The sequence below is a fragment of the Papilio xuthus genome, unplaced genomic scaffold (assembly GCF_000836235.2).
Source record: "Papilio xuthus unplaced genomic scaffold, Pxut_1.1 DF827679.1, whole genome shotgun sequence".
NCBI lineage: Eukaryota > Metazoa > Arthropoda > Insecta > Lepidoptera > Papilionidae > Papilio > Papilio xuthus.
The window spans coordinates 2,464,280-2,489,421 of record NW_013530970.1 but is presented as its reverse complement, the minus strand read 5'-3'; the positions used below and the strand labels follow the sequence as shown (position 1 = coordinate 2,489,421).

Genomic DNA, 25,142 nt, shown 5'->3' with positions numbered 1-25,142 from the left:
TCCCATATTATAAATTTGACGATTGTTACAAAGCTTTTTTATTTGTAAGAAGAACAAATGAATATTGCTAATTATATAACCTACTTGTATCATAGAATGAGGTCAGTAGTAATTGTTAACATTTATAATCGAAAACCTATCATTTAGTTATTATTTGTTTAAAACCTTGTTTTTCTTATTCTATAACAACAGTCAATTGTTTTATATTTTTTAATAAATGTTTTAAATATAACCCTTGATGATTTATGAAGCTGAAGGATCGAAGATTCCTAAAACCAATGTAGATATCGAAAGGAGAGTCGTGTCTCGCAAAATAAAGGAGTTAAATAAAAACGCGTTGAGCCGGCGAGCGCTGGCCCAACACGCCCCCAGTCAAAACACAGCCGGGACTAGACGCAGCCGAAATAATGCCTGTGTAATTATATCGGGCTACCCGACCCGGCGGCGGGCGGCGGGCGGCGGGCGGCAAGCGGCGGGCGGCAAGCGGCGGGCGGCGGCGGGCCGATTCAAATTTACTGCGGACGCCGCACGTGTCCCGCAAAATGAAATCCCACTACCGCGCACAACGCACAAAAAACAACCTACTAGAGTACATTGCGGGCAACACCCCCTAGCTCGCTAGTGGCCCTTCGCTTCGACCACGCCTCCTACACCTCGCTACCAACTCCCTCTCTCTCCAACTTAAAAGCTTCATATATCTCTGTCTCATCACTGTTTGTGTGACATGAAAAAAGCTATAGGTTTTTGTTCAGTACGCGTTCGGACGGCGCGCGTGTCAAACGTAAGATCCGCGCGGTAGTCGCGTTGTGTCTGTGAAGTGCCGTGTAGAGGTGCCGAAGTGGCGGGTTTCCTTGCTACAGGACGGGGGGCCCATGCCCCCTTCCACCAGCACCACATTGGTAAAAGTCAGTGTCGGTTTGCAATAAACTAAAAATTACAAAAAAAAAATTATATCTTCGACTTTGTGGACGGAACTGTGAATGTGAATTGGGATGCCGACGTATGGAGGTTGTTTGCTTGCTTTTTATTTTATTTTTTTAACTTATCTAAGTTAAGTTATGATTAAGTTTGCTAAGTTTTCTTTCCTTAACACTCCGGTGTGCCTAAAACGAAATTATTTTTTGTTACAATTCATTTTGGTTTAGTCGACTAAGTTTAATTTTGTTACAATTAGTGAAAATAGCAACCTTATTATTTGCATGAAGATATTGCAAAGCTTATCACAACTAAACCGTTAATTAACTGAGAAAAGACGATATTAAAAAAAAAAATTGTCTTGCATATAATACATTATTGAAATTAAGAGAATTAGTGCATTATAATGTTAACTATATTTAGTTAATCAATTAGACTTAACATCGGTTAGGCCTAAAGGTACGCGCTAGGCCTAAACCTCTGTAATATCTATCGCTTTTCATCTAAAGAAAAATACAACATACAGTTATGTTACTTAAAGGCATATTAACTAACAAAATCTGTCCTTTAGAAGGACTCGCGTGATTTCTAATTTGTTTTAAAAAAATATTTTAAAGTATAGATTAAAAATATAATACATATGTTATTTGTTTTATAATTTTCTAACATTTCGCGTTACAAATATTTGTATTAAAATTCTAATGATATAAAATCATTATTTTCACTAGTATCAAATAGAAATTTAACAAAGTACTGTACCAAATTCGAAATCTGTAAATCTCAAGTCTAATCAATAATTTCATAGTACTGTATACGATAAAACTAAACGTTATAGGATAAAAAGGCTTTATTCATTTGTCCTGATAACCATAAACAAATCGTATCATTGTTAACGTGTTAAAATTATGATAGACAGGTAGGATGGGGTCATTAAAATTGATATATCATAAACAAAAAAAACAGATTAAAAATGGACGATAATAAAACAATAGACAACCTATTTGAAGTATATTACCGATTATTGTCATTATTTAGAAATAACATAGATAAAGGTTAAATATTAATTTTTAATACGAAGGTCAGCCAAGCAACGCCGGGTATGTCAACTTGTTACACACTATAGGTATCAATTAAAAAAATATATTAGCGCAACTGGCTACATCTCTAGATCTCACCAACGAGGAGTTAATAATCGACAATTCACACTAAAATCAACTATATTTGGTCACAAATAACCTACCTTTAAAATGTAATTGAAACGCTGTCCTAGTTTTTTATGGTAAGGCATGTAAAAAAAAACAGTTATGTAAACGTATAGCATAGATTATGTAAAATAACCATAACTTAACGAAATATGAATTAAATGCGATTAAAGATTAAAAGGCTAGCATTGTAACACCTTTGTTTTCACAAAAAAAAAGACTTCAAAAGCATTCTTCTCCAACTTTCATATAAGATGGCCAGTAACCTTTGTTACAAATTAAAAAGTTAAAACTGTATTTTTAAAAACATAACGAGGTAAAGCCAAGCGGATTAAATATGCCACAACATAAAACCTCTTTAAGAACACCTCTTATCTTTTTTTAATTTAAAAAGCAAAACTTTTTCAAGTTTTTGTTAAACGCTATTCAACTAAACAATGAAATACCTACTTAAAGCACTTAACTCCTCTTTACGGATACGCGTGCCAAGTTTTTTGTTGTTATTTTTTGTTTAAATTAAAAAAAAACTGTCCCATGTAGTAATTATCTTTTCAACCAACATTATTGACTTAAAATAATTGTTATCTTTTCCGTTACTTGACTAAAATTATATTTTTTTAATAAATAATACCTATATATCCTCCAACTTCGTCTGCGCACCATTAAAAAAAATTTGCGAAATATGTATCTTTTGATTGGGTTGGCTTAGAAGTTTTATTTTTTCACAGCACCTAGCGACCGCAGTCCTGAACATTTGATATACATTCCAGCTTGATACCTTCACGCGTTTTGGAGAAAAAGTGTCTTGACAGACAGACGGACGGACAACAAAGTGATCCTATAAGGGTTCCGTTTTTTTCCTATGAGGTACGGAACCCTAAAAAGGATGAAAAGTATCTCATATGTTAATCGAGACTATGTTCTATATCTGTGCCAAATTTCAATAAGATGTGTTGTACCGTTGCGGAGTCATCGAGTAAAGAGGTAGACAGAGAGAATAAAGAGAATTAAATCAGCCTTTTGTGCATTCTTTTCTCCGTCAGTTAAATACAACGCATCTATAACGTGATATCCGTACCCTTATCCTTTTAATAATTGACACTTCATAATTATATAATTGCTTCTCTAACAAACATAAGTCGTCATTTTAAAAATAGTGGTAAAGACAAAAGTAGTTGAAGAAATAATGTGAAAATTTACATTGTTGTACTGCATCTGTCTGTTGAAATGTTGCCTGCTCTATGTCTCAATGTTGCCAGCTAATAAGCCCGGATCCTCAACTTCACATGGAAATTGGTTCAGCGGTTTCCCGGTTAATTGGAAGACAAACATTACTCAACCACGTTAAAATGTAATTTAATAACTTCTTGTCATTTAAATATGCGTATGGGAAAGTTATTAACATGTTTTTATTGACATCCATAGACAACTTTGTTGTTTTTATAATCTGTAAATGTTTAACTCGTTCGGATAGTCGCACCTTACATTTTGTTATGGCGATATTGTTATAATTAATTTAATAGGTTTATTGCTAACGGATTTGAACTGATGGAATCTATATTCTATATTCAAATTTGTTTTTAATTTTTTTTCGGAAGCTTGAATTAAATTAAAAATAGCCAATGTTACATTTTAAAAAACATTAGCTAACTTCCAATAAAAGTCCTGTCAAAATCCGTCCAGCCGTTTCGGAGATTATAAGAACAATCGCGGACTTTTGGATAGATTTACACACAACAACTTACAAATTGAATGTTCTCGAAATATGTATTTTTTAGTAATACATACAGTCTATAGGTTATTCAATTTTATTAATTGTTTCTTTTCAGTTTATCTCACTTACGGTAGTTATTTTAAAATGAGCCGTAGAATCGCGGCACCATGTTTCTGAACGCGTCTGAAATGACGCGAGACCAATCGCACGTCCCCATTCGAATATGGAATATTAAAAAACTGGCGACCTTCATAAATTTGACCAATAAATGTCAAATGTTACGTTCGAAAACGGCTTTCAAGAAAAAATCCTGTTAATATGACACGGTCGAGTTCCTCGCTAACGAAGTGTTAGGACACAATCGCATGAGATTATATGGCAATTAAAGTTTTTTAAGAGGAACATATGTTTGCATAAATGAATATATCATAACAATAACTTGCTTTATTACGATATCTAAAATCAGATCAGGTATATAGTATAATATTTAGGAACTCATTTCAAAAAATGCAAAAGGCTTTAAAATATTGGGCTACCGGCTTCAAGCCTAAAGTCCATGTTAATTTTGTAATTAACTATCTGTAGCTCGCGACCCCCACCGCGAAATTTAAAAATAAAACTTAATAAGTAACCAATGTGTTCCTCCAGACTATGTTCTACATCTATGCCAAATTTCAGCAAGATCTATACAGCCGTTCTGGAGATACCTTCGAGCAAATATCCGTCCATACCTCCGTAACATTTGCATTTGTAATATTAGTAAGATTATAGGGATAAAAATCCTATAGTTTTCTTCATAGTAAATTTGTGCCTTTCATTGTAGCATTCTTAAATGAAACAATTCTTACATTGGGTTTGTAAATTGTTCGTTCTAAAACACACATATTTCCTGCAATATGTACAGTACCCAGCAATAACATATGCTAATAAAATTTTATTCAACATAACCTTTATCGATCGTAATAACGCAATCCCATTATGTTTCTAGCAGGCTACCAACTTTATGAAGTATTGTATAAATATAGTAAATTCAAACGTAACAAGCAACCGTTCCATCATAGCCTAGATTTACTGGGCTAGGCACTTCTATTCCAAGAACTCCATCTCTGTCTATCGTACTGGGATGAGAGGGACGCAGGATATAAGACTGGACTTAAGTTTTATTATACCTTAAAACATTGCTACGAGTAATTTACGTAGTTTCTTAAAACTTAATCGTAAAGGTTAAATAGTTTTAAATTACAGACAAGGAGGTTGATTATCTTTTAATTTCTCCCAGCGTTTTATTTGCAGAGTTTTTTTGTTACTTTGGCGATTATATCGTTTATCATGATATGTCATAGGTATTGTCCCTAAGTTACATATTAATAATATTATAAATGCGTATGTTTAGATGGGGATGTTCGTTAAAATGTATCGCCAAAACGGCTGAAATTTAGCATAGATGTAGAAACTAGCCTGGAAAAACTATGGGTTATAAAGCTTTTTTTTATTTCCGCGAGGTCGGAGTCGCGGACAGCAACATTAATATCTTATATACAAAATTCTCGTGTCACAATTTTAGTTCCCATACTCCTCCGAATCTGCTTAACCGATTCTCATGAAATTTTGTGAGCATATTGAGTAGGTCTGAGAATCGGTCAACATCTATTTTTAATCCCGTGCGGACGGAGTCGCAAGCGACAGCTAGTTTAATATATTATTCACCTAAGTTTTAATTAAGGAGCATGTGATTAATAAAATAAAGTTAAAATTCCTTATACTTAAAAAAAATGGTACCCGTTTCACACGTCATATCCGGTTAATATTTTGTACAAACCTGCATCGTTTAGTTTCCGGTCTTGCCGATATTACGTGTTTAAATGCATATCTAATGTATGTAAAGAAGAAAATTTACGATACATTAAAACATTTGATACAGATTATACTAATTACAACATAAATTAATAGACTAGTTGTCGCCCGCGAATACGTCTGCGCAGAATTAAAAAAAAGACTTAATTAGTTGGCTATATGTTCTTTCAGACTATGTTCTGCATCTATGCCAAATTTCAACGAGATCCATACAGCCGTTCCTGAGCTACCTTAAAACAAACATTCATCCATCCAAACATTCACATTTATAATATTAGTAAGAAATAAGATACAGATATAAAATGTTAATCAGACATATACATAGATAAATTCAAATACTAAGTAGGTATAAAACATATATATTTTCAGACATTATTAGTTAGAATCCTTTGGCGCGAATGACGTGCTTTCGTTACAAAGTCAAGTGTCAGAATGAATAGTGAGGGGACATAAACGTCGACATTTTAGTAAGACTAGTGTTCGGTTAATACACTGCCACATTTTCGGATTTTCTTCCCAACAATATGCATATTATCCAGTAATTCCGTTAAGTAAATCTGTTAATCTTAAGCTTATGCATGGTAGCTATGAGTACTTCACTACTTTATCCTATTCTTATCAAGTCTGGTCTCTTGAAGATTTTACTATAGAAATGATGCTATGAAGGTCTTTATAAGGTCTAGTCTGGATCTTGAGTAGATGTATGGACTAATGGATCTTGAATGTAATATCATAGTCTGGACTATAGATATTAATATTCTTGTTTGTTATGTAGGACGCGGCGAGGCAGGCGGCGCGATGGCTTGCGCCGGCTGCGAGAAGCCGATCCTGGACAAGTTCTTGCTGCACGTGCTGGAGCGCGCGTGGCACGCAGCGTGCGTACGCTGCGCCGACTGCCGCGCTCCACTCGCCGACAAGTGCTACTCTAGGGACAACAAGCTCTTCTGCAGGAATGATTTCTTCAGGTCAGTTCACGGGATGATGCCAACAAACTTCTTGAGTATATAGTATGTATGAATGAAGCATTTGCTAAGTTTTAACTTGCAACATGCTATGTTTAACGGTTTCTTAGCTGTTTAAGTGAAATTGGATAACATCCTACTCATTAACGACTTTTTACTATTAAAAAATAGGTCTCCTTTCATAGATTGATGAAATAATTTCTTATGTTTCAAATGTTAACGTAATCATAAAATTTTAGTGGCCAGTTCTTTCTTACTGTAATTTAATGTAAACAAATTTTTCAGCTATTGACGTGTTAAAAATTTGTTGGTTGTCGAATTTTTTTTTTCTATTAAAAAGGTTTTGAAGCCAACAGTTTTTATTATAATCAATTATTTCCCTGTCCGTTTACAAATAGAATGAACAAAGATCGCTTTTAACTTTGGTACAAAGTTGACCTGTAAGTGGTCGGCACTATGACACCTGTTGTTAATTACATAATTATTTATTCCTTAACTATATACGTAGTTGAAGTGTAAAATGTGTGCGTAGTTTAAGTGTTTAAACGTTGTTTAAAGCTTGTTATAAAGGATCTACTCGAAAAATCTTATAATTTTTTAGTTAAACAATTTAATAATTTGTCTTGATTCACTGGTTATCATATTCAAAACTTATAAATAAAACCCAATAAGGAAGTCTTCATAATATTTGAGAAATGTTCCTAAATCATGCGAAACCTATTAATTCGTATAGTAGGTTGTTAAATAACCATTCAAGTAAAATCATAGAGTAGAGATCACTCTATTGTCTATGATAGTAGGAAAATATTATTAAAAGTAAAAGTTCTATTTTATACTAGCTGTCGCCCGCGACACCGTCCGCGCGGAATAAAAAAAAACTAAGTAGTCTATGTGTTCTTCCAGAATATGTTCTACGGCCATGCCAAATTTCATCGAGATATGCTCAGCCGTTTTGGAGATATCTTCAAACAAACATCCATACATCCATCCAAATATTCTCATTTACAACGGTAGTAAGAAGTAAGATATTAGTAAGATTTAAAAGTTTAGACCACCCGTTGACGATTCCTGCATTTGACTGTCATTTGTCTAAGCATCAATTTAAGTAAAAACCCCTACTATTAGATTGTTAAATCGTATGGCGCTTCAAAATAACATAAAAAGAGTAATTTTGTCGCAGGTCAGGCAACAGCGGAAAGCAGTTCACTTACAACTTCCGTTGTCTTAATGATTTCATTTTGTATACCGTTTTTATTTTACTTTATAATTTTATAAAGAAAAAGTTCACGATATTTCCTTAAAAACTTATTTATAATTTGTTGGCCATCAATAAATGGACAAGTGCAATAAAAAAAATTCAATAAATATTTTCAATTTAACTCAAGTCCATCAAACAGAGTTTTTGACTAGCAAATTTACCGTTGGTTTCTGAAAATAAAATCTCTGCATAAAACGTATTATCATACCTGTCATTATCTTTGATAAAACAGAGTTAACAATGTGTTTTAAACGAGGATTTCGGTCTCAGAAACCCACGGTTAATATTCATTTAAATTTGTTCTTTTAGATATAGCGTATCTGGAAAGCTATTAATAGCTTTTTATGAAGATGTTATCAAGTTACGTCGTCTGTCCACATTTAGTTCTTTGGCACGATACTATAGTCAGATATGGGGCAAGCCAAATCTGAAAGAAAAAATATTCGTTCGTGTTCCTATAATTGTTGTTTGCATTTTGAAATATGAAAAAGACATACCTTATTTTGGCAACACTGTACTGTATTGACTATAACAATTTTATTTTTGTTATTAAAAAAATAAGTTATCTTTTATTGTTCGCTTACCTTAGGAGTGTTCAACAGTCCATTAGTGTAACAGTTAGTATTAGAAATCTATGCGTTTATTTTGTAATAATTTAATGAATCGACGTGCGACAAAATTAAGTAATTTTTCTTTGTTAGTTATGACTTTTAATTCATGAAAAAACACGACGCGACACATCACAAGCAAGCAAAATCAATCTCATGTATAATTCATACGGCCTCTGTCGCTTATGCAAATCGGACGGCTATATTTATATAAATACTATGTCTGTCCACGGCATACTCTCCTTGTATTGGTTAACCGCAATATTTTTGTGTCTTTGCTTTTACTTTAAACCAAAAAGATTTAAGAAACATCCTGGCATAACCATTCGTCGTTCGTGTGTTATGTGGTTTTCTTAAAAAAGAAAAAACATTTATTTTTAAATAATAAAATAGAGTTTATCATCTGTTTGTGTTTGTGGCCAGTACTCCATCGCGGAGCTTTAAATAGTTATTTTGTGAATGACAAGATAGATTGATAAGTTCGCATAGTATGGAGTTCAAACATCAAATACTTTTTGAACACACGTCCACTCTACTTTTATACGTATTTTCTACTTCTACAGTGTTTTATTGCCAGCTATAAGGATAAGGGACTATCATTAGTAAATCTATACTGAGAGTAACGCTTAGCGACCACTTAAAACTCTGAGTATGTTTGTCATTATCAGTTAGTGTCTCAATATCGGTAGGCCAGTATTTAAAGTTATATGACTAACCCATAAATCCAAATAAAATTTAATCGATTTCGTAATTCGTTAATTGCCCACTAACATTGACATGAAATGAATGCCAAAAATGTTTAAATTGCGTGTCAACAGATAAAATAGCATGATCGGTTGACATAACAATCGATTTTAATAGGTATCAAAGAGAATATCGACTTTGGTATTGACCTAAAAATGAAGGATTAAGTACATCACTCACGGATACCGTTGAGCGTCCGCGTCGTTCCGTATTCGATAATCTACGAACAGTTATTAGTGTTGTATTCGTTAACGCTACTACACTACCGATTGGTAATCACTAGGGAGGTGCTTCTTTACGATTAAAATAATAATTTTGATGTTCTAATTTATTTAAGAACTCCATTAAATATGAATTTCGCGTCTCTCTTGCGCTTTGTGAGTCATTTCTTTGATCTTAAAAGACACGACTTTTCTGCTTATATATACTTTCTTAATATTCTTTTTCTTTTATGTTTATGGAGAAATATTTAGTAGACACTGTACGAGTTGGAAATTAGTATACTCATCTTACAAATGTAAACTATGAATTTTTATAAACAACAGTTTTAGTACTTTTCTAGTAGTAAATATCTATTAAGAACTAAATAGTTCTATTAATAATTTGACAATATTTATAGTTCTTGTAGTCATCTAAAATATCGAGTATCGTTGTTATCGATATTTTGATAACATCCCTAGTTGTATAAGAGGCGTCGATATTTTTTTGAGATCGCTTTAATTTCCGAACGTTTGCATACATTTAACGCCATAACTCATCGTTTCATTGTACATCCATTATTGACCCTAATGACTTCGAAGCTGCGTATATTTCAATACATCGATATTCTGATGGCTTGTCGATAACATGTTTTTTAGAAGTGATATCTAAATTATATTTACGATTAATATTTTAACTTGGACGGACATAAAATTTGTCAGCGGCGACTCATTTTTTTTTTCGTTAAATCTGGTTGTTAAGTCGGACTCAATCAAGCGGATGAAAGAAAAGATCGATTCTAACGTGATTTTAGATTATTTTTTTACTATCCTCGCATCCGTGTTACGTTTTATGTTTACGATGTTCTATTCGATGTATCACCATATAATATATATAAATTATTAGGATTATTTTGCTATTTAAAACAATTTATGTCCGATTTCCGCGTTCTATGGCACAGGTGAATGTGACCAATGTGTTGCTGGATATCAAAATTTGGTTTCATTAGTCAAAGTGAAATTTAATTTTTAATTTATTACGTTTATATATGTCAAATGTCAGTTCGTGCTATGTGATATTTTAATGTTGTATAAGTTTGACTATTTTATAACAAAATATCTGTAACCGTGACTTAGTTCGTTTGATATACTGTATTCTGGTTGCAATTTTAATTATTTAGGCTAATTATTTAACTTAAAAGACAATTCGACCATACATTCACAAAAACCTTACATCTTACTAATATTATAAATGCGAATGTATGGATGAATGGGCATAGATGTAGAACATGGTCTGGAAGAACTTAAAGGCTACTAATTAAGTTTAAATCCCGCGCGGCCACGGACACCTAGTACCCCTATACAAACTTTCATCCCCTAGATATAAAAAAATATGTAATTTTAATAAAAAACGTGTGTTCCAAGAAAACAACGTAAAGTACAATAAATTGTTAACCTTAAAGTTAAACTAGTAAGGTATAGTTCTGTGTGACAATATGCTTATTAAAAGTACTCATTGATATGGTGAAAGTGAAAAATAAAGATGAAATATGGTAACCTGCGTCGATAATTAGATGGGATTAATTTTTATGGCAACACGGCAGGGACCGGATCTGATTTCTTTTATTATGTTTCTTGGTTACATTTAAAAACGAATCTGCTACTTTCGAATGTAGAATTGCAGCTTCCATTTTGAAAAAGAATTTTATTTTTTTATTTTAATAGCATATTTTTTATAAACGTCACTTTTTACAGCTTTAAAAAATTACGTGCATTTTACAAAAAGTTTATGCTTGAATTGAAATTTAAATTAAAAAGATATCATAATTCTGTATGAATATCTCGGTAATATGCTTTTGTATTTAATCAAGAAAACATATTAATTTGTGCCTTTTTCCGCAGGAGATACGGTACAAAATGCAGCGGTTGTGGGCATGGCATCTCGCCGTCTGACCTGGTGCGGAAGGCAAGAGAAAAGGTGTTCCATCTTAACTGCTTCACGTGCCTGGTCTGCCGCAAACAGCTCTCTACTGGGGAGGAGTTGTACGTGCTGGATGATAACAAGTTTATCTGCAAAGAGGATTACTTAGCTGGGAAGGCGCCAACGCATTGTGAGTATTTCTTTAGAGTTCGATTCATGAAATATTTTTCAAAGATTAATAACTTACAAAATATACTAGATGGCGTTGTTGTCTAAGACGTTTTATGTTAAATAAGTATAGATGGCGTTAGTTACTTCAAGATTATCTGCTTTATAACAATAAAAAAAGATAAACGAATCTAATTACTGTTAAGTTAACTGCTACTTGTTAAGTAGTAATGTAATGAGATTATTCACGGCTTAATATACATGTTACTTCTCAAACCTATTAATATTATCTGTGCATAATTCCATGTAACACTGTGTTTTACAGTACTTTTTATTTGATCCTGAGCTTTTTATCGATTAGTAATCGTCATTTCTACTTGAGAACGCTGATATGTTTATAATATGTATTTTATTTAGTAGGTACATTATTATATGACAGAATGAGTGATTGTGTTATTTTAGTTGTATTTATTCTTTATTAAGATTTCGTTGTGTGACGACATTGTGGTCGAGTGTCGTAAAATAGGATCTGTCAACTGTCAGATTGCTTTGAAATTGCACTGGTCTTATTGGAGTTGATATTTACGCAACACCAATCAAACAACATACGCTATCACGTTCGCAACACAAGGCGGTGTTGCCGCATGAAAAAAATAAATTAGGTCTTTTATTGTCCTCGCCGCGATTCGGAGCCAATCGTTTTCGTATAATTACTTTTCTAAAACATGACCGGAGTCCCCTTCGATATTCGAACGTGACATGTGAGAATTGCATTCACAGATTAAAAAAGAGTTTTTTATTGTTTAAGAACGTATCGCTGGCAACAATAAAATTCTCGGAGCGCCCATTTTGAAATCGGATTTTTCGATCAATACGAACCGTAACCGAATCGAACGTTGAAAAAAAGAAACAAAACGAATGATGTTAAAAAAACGCCAACTGAATTACACATCAGCCACGTCTCCACGCGGTAGTGGAGTAGACAACATCTTTTTTTACGTGTGCCTCATTGTCAAAGGCAATGCCTTGGCGTGAGCCACAAAAAACTGTTGGCAGTTCAGACAAGAGTCGTGAACTTGTGGAAATTTGAATATATTTTATAAGTACGACAATTTTTTTTACTTATAATGCGGATATCCTTTTTGTGGACAAATGTAGTAGCTTTATGATTTATTTTACTTCTCTTTTTCGGCAACATATTTTCAAACAATTGGCAGTTAGTAAACTTATATAAAATGAGTATAATTAAAGTACATTTCTATCCCCGGTCCATTACATCATCGTAGTTATTCCGCGGGCAATATTTGCCGTATTATTCCACTCTAACAATGTCTAAACACAATTACCCAACGTAAACACGCGGCGCCGCGGGCGCGCACATGTTGTGGCCACGGCAACGCAAACAACACAACCCTAACGCCTTTTGATTTATTTTCTCTACATATTTTACGCAATCGTTATAAAAGACGTTGGCTTCATATTTTTAAAACGTCTTTATTTTCTAGTTAAAATATAATATTCTAGAACAAAAATACATACAACCTCTTTTTTGAAGTCGGTTCAATTATAAGTAAGCATATTCTACTTTTCTACATATGTACATATCTTCGGTACTAAATACATAAATCCTGCTAAACGTCTTCATTTGTGACTGTACAGTTTTAACTGGACGGTAAGACAGTTCAGTTTAAACTGAAAGTGTATTGACAAGACTGAGAACTGTACAGTTTGACTGTATTTTTAAATTTCGCCTACACACTTACGAGCAAACTAAACAGTCCGTCTGTACAGTAAAAACTGAATTATGTGAATGCTTGAATATACCAATATCTTTACTTGTTTTTCTTTTATGTAACTTAAGTTTAACTAAGTTAGTACATTTGGCACTGTTAAATTCGCGGAATAAATCAGCATAAAATTATTTTATTCCCAACTTTAATATTTTATGACTATTTATCGCTTCTTTACATCATAATTTAACGAATAGTTTTTTGTAGCACTAAAAATAAAAAAAATGCGATATAACAAAATGTTTTGTTCCTTTCCCATGTTTTCGTGTTCACTTTAACACAGCCAGTGGTCCACATTAACATTTATGATGAAGATTAATTTTGATTTATTTATAGTCGGAATATCCGACAACACCTCATTTGCATGCGTTCGAATCTAACACGTAGAAATGTGGTTTCATAACATTTCAATACTGGCCAGCTAGAAATTTACGTATACCATTAGCATTTTCTTTATTATTTTATAACATTTTATTCAAATCATTTCTAATTAGAACAGTAGTATGTTCGTATATTTGCACCAAAAAGTAATATATTCATTTTGATTTTTACATTTTTTTTATAAAAAAACTATTTTGTATTTTGGGTATTTATTATTAGAGACCAAACTGCAAAAAAACACGAAAACGTCTGGCAGAAAAAAAAACTATTCCAAATTCAAAATTTGAAAAAGAAATAATTATTCTTACTAGTATTTCGCGCGTCTTTTGGCAGGTCGAAGGAGGGGATCGTGATATTTACGTCCGATAAAACTCCCTCCGAACGATTGGAATATATGATACAGCAACAAGAAATCACTTCCACTGGCTGCTCTAAGCCCTTGGACGAGGAGATTAGGCCGGGAACTGCAAACCCCGTACAGGGGATAAGAAGCTTACGCGGTTATTGATACCGTTAATTCGTTTATCCAACCTTTTTTAGCCATGCACAGAATCTATCTTTATGCCAAATTAATAGTATGTTATAAGCGGTGTTACTACTTTGCAAAGAAAAGAAAATTAAATATGTCAAGAACAGATATTCTGTTAGGAATTTTTTTAGGCACATACGTAAAAAATTATACAATAAAAATTTATAATAAATATAAATAAAGTAGACTTAACATTTTTAGGTATATACCAAATTTTTAGATGTACATATATCTAAAAAAAAACATTCCTTTGGTTGAAAAGCATTAAAGATTATTTTCCAATGTCTTTAATATTTATTAAAAAAAAACTACTGTGGTAATAGCTACCCTGTGTAGGGGCGTCTTCTGCGCGAGGCAGCCGGGCCTCCGGGTGCGTGCCGTGATAACGCTTATCAATCAGACGCACGCGCCGCGCCGCGCCTGGGGTTGTGATGTATTTACGCTATTTATTATTTCTAGTTCTATGCTCTTTTATATTATACAAAAAAGTTCTTTTAGTATCTTGTCAAAAAAATAGAAAAATAGAATATTGTCATTAACAATTGAAACAAATCTGTTTCATAAGTAATACATTTTATAAATATTTTAATGGAAGTTGAAATTTTAGTTATTATGAATCCTACAGTCCCTAAAACGTGTTTTTTCGGCGTACATTTTTAAAACATTATTGATTTTAAACTCTCAACAATCTCTGAACCCCGATATTGGTAAAGCCCTTAGGTAATAACTGTATCCATGCTGCGGGCTATTTTTCCAGCAACCGAACGGGGGCTATGATATGTTTTGGTTAGAATGGGCAAGCTCTGACGCGCAATGCCGCTGATGTCAGCAGGGAGAGGGTTAAATGATTGCGCAAGATCAATAGTCAAAATCTCAATCACTGTGAGTTCTAACTTTAAAAACATTTCTATATCATTGCTATCTGTCATTCTCTTTAAAAAAAAGACAAACAATTATACATGACAGTGAAATTTCGTTGTGAGAAAATACGATTAGGGGTGTGCGAATATCGTTCGAATCGAATAGATACGAATATTAATATTCGAACGTATTCCTAAGTTGGAATTATTCGCACACCCCTACATACGACTAGTTTTTTCTCGATCCCCTAAATTTGTTATGTTTTAAGAGTTCGGTGTTTTTCTATATTCAACCTTTTAACTGCCAACACATTTCTGTTGAAAATGATATTTTTTTATTCTATTTCTTTTTTTAAAAGGTTCGTTCATGTGTTTCCCGAAATTCAGTAATTATTTGCAATACTGTTATAAATCTTACTGTGGTAAAGAGCGTTGTCCGAGTAAGATTAAAAATTGCACTATAATAAAAAAAAGTATTATTTTTGTCATTACTGGCACGAGTAGTTCTTGATTTGAAAAAAAATATCAAAATCCGGTTCATTAGTTTCAGCGTTGATCTGTTACAAGGAAATATTTTTTCCTCCAATAACGGTTTAAGATTTTTAAATTTATTTAAGCCTATAAATTTTAAATGCATTAATCTACTTAAAACGTAAGTCTCAAGTATTTTATTAAGAAGTTCCTGATGATAAAGAGACTAACATTTGTGATAAATAAACAAACCAAGTCATGAAAAAGTACAAAAAGTTGTCGTTTTTTCTCAAGAATCTGTTTTTTTTTCTTTAACCAATGTTTGTGTTCCGCTTTAACTTTATTCTACCTTTAGCAATTTAAAACAAATAAAAGGAACAGTATTATAAATGTTTAAAAATAAATCTCCGGCAAATGACGTACCGATCCGTTAGTCCAAGAGTCTAAAGTTTAAATTGTTCCACAGACGAAACAAAACTATTCTAGAATTTTACTTCAAATATTCACAAACTGGCGACAAACATGAATGTCGACTGAACATAAAAAAACATAAAACATCAAATTACAGACGTAAACAAAAAGCTTGATACCACGCTGTTGGTACAAAGAATTTTGAACTTTATTCCTTACGAGTGAAGGTTGATATTTCTTTACATATATTGCTATGTACAGTCACGTAGAGAAAGCACGAACGGCGTGGAATGGAGGAGAGTGATAGAATCTCATTTCGCCCCCTCCCCTGCGCTCGGGGGGTTGCTGGGGTCGTTATTCGCGATTCTGCATCCGACGGACCGATCGAGTTAATAAGATTGGCAGCGACATTCTGTTTTGAATTCCCTTTAATATTAATTCTTGTTTTTTCCTAAAATATAATCTTCTATATATTATTCAGTAACTTATATAATTACTAAACAATTGTCTTATATTTTTAAAGTTAAAATATAATTAGTTAAAATAAATATTCTTTTTTTTTATACATCGTTAATCTGACTAATATTATAAACGCGAATGTTTGGATAAATGGATATTTGTTGAATCTTCAGAACGCCTCCACGGATCTCATTGAAATTAGTCATATATGTAGAGTCTGAAAGAACACACAGACTACTAATTAAGTTTTTATTAAATTCTACAGTAGAAGAAAAGTAGCGGACAGTTAGTCTTTGATAAACGGTAGTCAATCACAAAAAACTAATATCAAAACTCATCTAAACATCTAATAAGATCATTGATTTCAAAGATAACTAGCTTCAGGCAATCATTTATTTTTAAGAACATACGTCAAGTATGTGCTAGTTTTGCTATTGATTTCTCCTAAACTAATATCGGACTCTGTAATTATAGATCTATTTGATAATCGGTTGATTATCAATTAATGAACTTCTTTTATCATTTTATATTGAACTAGCCGTGGCCCAGGACTCCGTTCGCGCGTAAATAAAAAAACATAATTAGTTGACGGTGAATATTCGAATTTTTCTCACATTTTTAACCTTCCCTAGACCTCCACCAAACATTTCACAACCAAGATAAGATAAATCCGTTCAGCCGTTCCCGAGTTTTAGCGAGACTAACGAACACCAATTGATTTTTATATATATAGATGAGACGAATTATACAGTTTGAATTACTCAGTGATGTTTCAAAGATTAAAACAGTATCCAAATTCTACTAATGAACGCAGTTTTTTTTTAAATCATCGACCTTGTTCCACTTAGGTAGAGTCGATGTGTCAGGTTTACGTCCTCCAAATCAATCTATCTACTTTCATCTCAGTCGTCACTCCTTCTTAATCATGTCACCATTAACGCAATCCATCTATTACTAAGCGTACGAAAGAAGGCAGTTTTGTTATATTAATTTACTATTCCAATAAAGCGCGTTGGTGGTTCATCATAACATCATGGACGTTAAATTAGCAGAATCTTGGAGCAGAACTGATCTGGAATCCTCAACGATTGTGTAAGAGAGCGCCAGTTCTGCCCCATGTCTGACCATTAATTTTTATTTATCGTCAAAACGATCGATAGGTAGCCCGCGCTCGTAAACTGGACGCAGTAAACGTTTATGTTTGGATCTTTATGATGTTTTAATGTAGCGCTTTTGAAAGCTCTCCAAGTTGGAGTTTCTATTTTATACGTGGCCGTGGAATAGAATTATAGGCAGTAAAATATGTCGAGATGAGCCGTTTCCATTCTTGTGCGCTCTACCTTCGACGTTCCTACTCGTAATTAACCGAACAATCATTTTCATGGAAAAAAATATAATTAATAGGTATTTTATATTTAATTGTATTCCAATTTTGAAATTCAAAAATGAAATCAAGTAATTTATAATTTACTTTGTAGAAAACCGATATCAAGTTAGAAGAATACGCAATGTAATATTGTTGTCTCTGTTTTTCCAAAGAGAATGTGAGGGATAGCAATTTGTTTTTAAATAAATTTTACATCAGTAAAAACCTAATAGCTGAACAGGAAGATTAACATATTTAAATATTTAATGACGTTTTATCTCTGTACACTAGTTAACGTTTAACTCTATGGTTACCATAGACTATGGATAGACAAATTATAGTAATTTAAAATAATATCTACTGATGTTTCCGTTTATCACTATTAAGACAAATCTTAAAAGTTCCAAGAAATCCTAACGGAAGTATTAGTTGCAAATTGCTCAGATCACGTATGGTTTACAAAAAAAATCGTAATCGATCAGAAGCGTACCCCGAAGGCAAATTATCGATAATCAACAGACTAACCAAATAGCCGGTGTCGATGCAAGTTATCGACTTTAATCGTCATAATCACTAGTGAGGGTTAGCGATCGCTATTACGGTACGTGTGTTGCGTTTCGATATAAAACCAATTCACCTGACCTCTGAACATATGTTTTATATTTCCTTAAATTGATGTACATCATGATACAAAACAGCTCACACTAATTTGGTCATCTTCAAACTTTTTTGTTACACGCTTATTATTGAAATTATAATTTATTAGCCGTAATTGTCGGCGACGTATCGAAGGTTAAATTCGGCTTTTAGCGTAATTTGGATGGTTTGAATTTAGGACGAGTTTATCAGTAATTGTTATTTTGTCAAAACACTAGGGTTATTTCACATTACATTCTTCCATAATGTAATAAAATAGACAGTATGTTTGTAAATTTTTTTTTTTCAAATAAATATAGCTTTTTGAGACATATGTATTTTGTAAATTGCGTTTGATTTAGAAACAATTAAAATATTGTAAACAATTATAATTTTGTAACTGGCTTTATACGACAAAATGATTTAAAAAAAGAATGCCTTCCATTTTCAAACGATTTTTGTTTTTAATGCGCGGGTATTGTGCGCGTGTAACTGGCGTGAAATTGATGTGTGGGCAACGTTTGTCCAACTCTGGACCAGCGTGCGCTACCAAAGTTCGATGCCTCGCAAGTTCATTAAACTGGAATAATTCTGACAATAACGAATATTTGGCACACATAGGATACATTTTAATTATTATCGGAATAATATTAAACACTAGCTGTCGCCCGCGGCTCCGTCCGCGCGGAATTAAAAAAATAAATAATTAGTAGCCTATGTGTTCTTCCAGAGTGTGTTCTATATGTATGCCAAATCTCTTCGAGATCCGTTCCGCCGTTCTGGAGACACCGTCAAACAAACATCCATCCTTTCATCTATCCATCCATCTAAACAGCATTTATAATATTGGTAGGATAAACGGATCCAATACAAGTTTTTCTGGGTAACAAAATCATGGATAAAACATAATTTTCATCCAAAAGTTAGTTTAAATAAAAATCCTAAATTTAGATGCGAAACGAGGTCTGAATTGACAGGGAAAGGAAATATTATTTCCTTATCTACCCCAACAGGCACCCTTCGGAGGATGGGGTGGGGTCCCTCCCTCAGTACCTACGGAGCCTTGAAGATAACACTTTTCTAACTTACGACGTTCAGTCAAAAAAGGGGAATTGAAACTCGAGCATATTCGATGGATTTTTGGTTATGTACAAGTATGTAACCTTTTTGCAATGTAACCGTAGGTTTAAAAAGTATATTTTAGTTTTTAATAACATTTTCTCTAGGATAATTATCACGATTTTATTCTTAGTGGAAAGGCAACATGCGACATTTAACTATTCTTTTTTATTTCACTATTAAATTAAATATAATAATATATCAAGATAATTTGAAAAACATAAAACATTACGCAAATGGTAAAAGTGTTAGATACGATTATTTACGTTGGTGTCATGTAATAATATATATAAAAAGGAATTGTTGTTCGTTAGTCTCGCTAAAACTCGAGAACGGCCGAACGGATTTACCTTATCTTGGTCTTGAAATGTTCGTGGATGTCTAGGGAAGGTTTAAAAGGTGAGAAAAATTGGAATATTTACCGGGAACTAATTTTTTTTTTTTTCATTCCACGCGGACGCAGTCGCAGACTTTAGCTAGTGTAATATATATCATATTTTATATATCATCTACAAAGAAACTAAATCCGTAGTTTTATTCTTAATATTAATTACCCTTAAACCAATTTAAATACATTTTGGATACAAATTGTCGTCATCTTTGGAAAAATTACGTTTTTTATACTTATATTCCTTGCTGGTGACACTTAGTATTCTAAGGTACACAAAAAAGCAGATTAATCGTGTAAAAACCGACATCACAAGGCCGGCGATCGCAAAGGAATAACACTACAGGAGAGCTCTATGTAATTGGACCCCCTTCTGTCCGGGGAACTATCGAGTTATTTATTGGTCCCATATTCATTATCGTTCGTGTAATGATCGTACGTTGTTTGAATATGTATGGTCGTTCAACATAATGTCTGATTGCTAATAGGAAAATGATTGCATAATTATGCAAAAATTAATGACCTTTTATGACATGATGACAGAATTCATGACCGAGTTAATGTTTTTTATGAGAAATCTACAATAAGGGATTGCTTAAGTAACAATTAATTGGTCGTTAAACTTGACTCAACCATAGATAAGTAATGAATTAGTAACATGCCCTTTTTTTTCTTGATTTTTCGGTTTTTTACTGAGTGTCTTGATGAAGATTCTATATTTTTTTATCATATTTTTCGAATTTACCAAATGCTACATACAACATGCGTCTTTTATGAGCAATTTCTACATCCGTACCTTGACTTAAGTACCTGAATTTAATCTAACTATGTAACTTCTAACTAATATTATAAATGCGAATGTTTGGATGGATGTTTGTTTGAACATATCTCCAGAACAGCTGAACGGATCTCGATGAAATTTATCATACACATACAAGATGGTTTCGAAGCTACTTATGTTAGGAAGAAAACCTGAAATGTGACAGTGTATCCACCCAACACTAGCCTTACTAAAATGTCGACGTTTGTGTCCCGTCACTATTCATTTTGACACTGAACTTTGTAACGAAAGCACGTCTTTCGCTCCAAGGGATTCTAATTAATAAATGTCTAAGACTTATTATGTTGTAGTTAATGATAACATTATTTATTTCAAATTTAAAATTTCGTAATATAATTAGTAGTCTGTTTCCTTTAGGTCATTGACTCTAAGTCGTTAAACAGTGGAATATCGAAAATTTCTTAGAACCGTAACTCTTACGAGCATAAATGATATGCGATACTCAATCCAACGCTTGTTCACTCAGAATGGTCACCATTCATACAAAACATATGCCAACAAACCGACCGTGGCATTTTGCAAGTTAACCTTAACACTTTAATAGCCTGAATCGGGGAATCGAAGCCGAGACGCCTCATTACACAGCTTCCTTACTACGCGTAAATACAACGCAAAAACAAACCTTGACCGTTTTTATTTAAGATTCAATTTACCTATGATCATCTTGTAAAGGCTTAATTGAATCACACATTACATAAACATCACATGTGATTGATGTTATGTAATTGAAAATAGACTTAATTGTAGACCAACAAGGTTGATAATTGAATCAAAGCATATAATTTCTTCTACAGTATGCGTTAGGGAAAAGTAAATTAGTAATGAATCAATCGATTCTAGAACGTGTCAATTACAACAGTTTGCTTACGTTAGCTAGTAAATGAAGTTCGCTTCTCAGAAAACTCATGTTCAAAGACGATGCTTAAGACATTAAATTATTGCCATTGATACAGCAGAATAGCTCACTTATAAAGCCAGCTACACACCTTCAGTTCGAACAGTATAGTTTTAACTGCACAGTTAAACTTTTCTGTGTAGGCAAAAATGAAAATTGTATAATTGACACTTAAAATGTTGGCTACACACATAAGTTTTGACTGTGCAACTCGACTTTTCAGTTATATCTGTAAATGTGTAGCAGGCTTAAAAAGCGATTCCATAGGATTGTTTGTCTTGTAGAAACCATTGTTTGGTTTTTCTTTTGATGAGTGAGCAGAAAGACAGTAGTGAATACTTTCAGAATATTTTTTTCAATTTCGGCGTTGCTTTTTATAAACAAAGATTTATTTCCTTATTATAACAACGTAGGTAAAGATATAAGTATATGTTAACGCGATACCATCTCATATTAAATGGGTTTTCTTTGGACGTTATGGTTGAAATATTTTCCAATTGTGATCGAAATACGCCTCGAAATGCGTCAATTGTTCGCCGGCTTCCGATTCGGACCTCCTCCGGTTTATTGTTTTCGAACCTTTTATGAGCACTAAATCATTGTTTTCTGCGAAACGACTAAACACGGCCCGTGTTTAGTCGTTTGACAGCACGTTGTGATCCCTTGATGGACTCCATTTATGTTCCCATCGTTCCGAGAACAAATCAAACTCCCAATATCAACTATCATCTTCCGTCATAGCTCATCGCTCTCCGCTCCGATACCTTGTATGTAAATAAATGGAACACAAACACAAAGCCGCTGACTTAATGCGAAAAGAAAAACGAAACAATAAGAAAAACTTATTCAAAAATCGAACGGCGGGAACTAAACATCTATAGACAATAATGGAAAGGAACAAAGAAGTAAAAAAGCGGGAAGAAACCTGTCGACGCCATGTTGTGTGGCAGTCGGCCTTCACGCCTCGGCCGCCGAAGATTATCTTTCGAAAAAAGAACCGAACGGGAGGCGCATTTGTTGGATAACAAAAGGCTTACACGCGTGCGCATTTCACTCTATAACCGCCTCTACTGCTACCGTATAAGGATTAGATCTGAGTGTTGTTGCATGCGCTGGAGTTCTTTAGCGTCGTTCGTCTCGGGTGAAAAGAAAGAGCGTCGTCATTGCGCCTGCGCCGTCGCTGATGACCTGTCAATTCACTCGTGTACGTCGGCTGTTGGGAAAAAAGTGACATTAGAGTTGGCCATCTATTATTTTGACTTTAAGTGGGGAGATGGAGCCGAGATTGATCGTGTTTGGCTCGGCCCTTTTAATTATAGCGTATTCAGGTTCTCTGTAGGTTCTCTACCGTTCAGTAGACGATACGAATGTTGCATATAATTACATGCTATCAAATTTAATCGTAGTTTATAATTTTCAGTGAGCATCAAAATAATACGTTAATGAAGTAGAATTTAATAATCTCCACTCTTATAAGACGTTTTGTAAAACAAAATTAATATTTAAATTTTAATGAATGCACAAATCCTTATCAGTCGGTAGAAAAGGCAAGAGACAGAGCATTTTGATTTGTTTATTTATTTTTCTTTATCTTATTCTATTTAAATGTTGCCAGTAACATGTGTGTATTACACATGCCTTACTCTTGTCGACGAGTTCGAAAGCTTTTTAATAGCAGTCATCAAAATTATCCATCGTGTTCATTGCATTGAAGCCTTACGATTGGGCACGGTGCGTGCTGCGCGCTGCGCGTGCGTCGGTTTCTTGTCTCATTGTGCGATTTCGCATGCCCACATAAGGTTGCCCATGACTACATATCTGTATAATCATGGTCGTAAATCATTTTTGATTTTTTTCTTATCATCAATTTTATCATCTTATTGCTACAAGCTTATAAAATGCCACACAAACTTTATATAGAAAGTTTTAGACTTGAATTTCTTATAAAATTTATTTTTTACAAGTTTCCCTACGTTTGTATGGTTTTCTTTTAGTAGCATTGTAAAGATTGAAAATCTTATATTTGTTCTTAAAAAAACATTTGTTCTTATTGTAGATATTAAAAATATAAAAACGACTTAATCTTACCTCTTCTTCATATTAGTAATATTAGAAATGCGAATAGTGTGGATAGATGTTTGTTTGAAGGTATCTCCAAAACGGCTGTATTAATCTCGCTGAAATTTGGCATAGATATAGAAAGGTCTAGAAGAACACATAGGTTACTAATTAAGTTTTTTTAATACCGCGCGGACCGAGTCGCGGGTGACAGCTATTAAGGTAATAAAGTAGATAATTAAGTCTAGTCATCAAAAATGGAGTGATTTTATTGGTATGTTAATAATCTATGCAATCGACGTGTGGCAACCCTAGCCACCTATCATTAGTGTCAAGTATGTCATTATGTGACAACTTGTTCGCCATGTTTTATTTATTTTGCGATTACGCTCATTTGCGTGAGGATGATTTTTTGTTTTCATTTACACGAACTATTGTTTATGATCGTAATGTCTATGATCTCTTGTCTATGGACATATTTTTTTATTCATCGTCCTTCGTTTAATGTGTTTTAGACCAGCGATTGTAAATTCATCAAGTCAACGCGTCGTAATTGTTACGGTAATTTTATGGTGGTCAAATACAAGTAGTTTTTTTTTATAATTGACATAGATATTTTGGTACGACGGATGTACAATCGTGGAAAGTTTCGGTTCTCCAATTACAAAAACATTGTTCCTTGCGACGACACATACTGCGCCTCTCCTTACAAATAGCCAATTAGGTAGTAGTAAGTTGCGCAAACGACGGGATAATATCAAAAAACAGTAAGTCGTTTTGCCCTGGCCGATTTGTTTTCATAGCCACATTTAAAAGCTGCGTATTAGTTATTGTTTGTCGTCCTCGTCTCAATGAGTACAAACCGTTTAAATAACTGTAAATTTTAAGGTCTGACAACGTCAGATTCCCTGATTGTACTTGTGTAAAATGCAATAGATATAAATCTTCTCTCTCCAATTTTTTTTACTAACTTTGTTCGCTATATTCTTCAAGTGTTTTGTTTGTGACATTTCCACTGGGTCAATAATTTGTTTGAGGCAGTTACGATAGTTTTAGTTAGTGAACTTTAGTTGCTAAGGTGATGTTTGCTATACCTTGTGTTTGACATTTAGCTCAATTGAAATTAATAAGTTAGATATATTAGAAGAAATAAGAATATACTACCTTATTTCTACGTATTTGTTTATAAATAAGAGCTTAAGAAATAAATCAGAAATAAAGCTCCACGTGCAGGCGCAATCACAGAGGATCACGATCTGCGGTCACGTAGCGCCCTCTGTGCGTTGCTTACATATAAGTCTTATTTTGTATTAAAATGTCAAATCGAGCCTTCATATAAAAGTAAATAATTTAAAGTTGTACATCAATATTTAAAAAAAAACAGTCAGATTGTAG

At 33.4% G+C, this 25,142-nt stretch overlaps 1 protein-coding gene across 3 annotated transcripts in view; it reads left to right on the top strand.

Annotated features, from left to right (window-relative positions):
* The first annotated feature begins 770 nt into the window (after nucleotides 1–770).
* The window catches only part of Lim1 (LIM homeobox 1), a 49,105-nt gene continuing 24,733 nt past the window's right edge, over nucleotides 771–25,142 (top strand). For 2 of the 3 annotated variants that reach the window (XM_013312108.1, XM_013312107.1), the window contains exons 1-3: nucleotides 771–1,008; nucleotides 6,461–6,650; nucleotides 11,357–11,565. In XM_013312108.1, the coding sequence (XP_013167562.1) occupies nucleotides 993–1,008; nucleotides 6,461–6,650; nucleotides 11,357–11,565 (415 nt within the window). In that variant the 5' untranslated portion in view covers nucleotides 771–992. The remainder of the gene's footprint in view (nucleotides 1,009–6,460; nucleotides 6,651–11,356; nucleotides 11,566–25,142) is intronic. The other variant, XM_013312109.1, reaches the window with a different exon arrangement.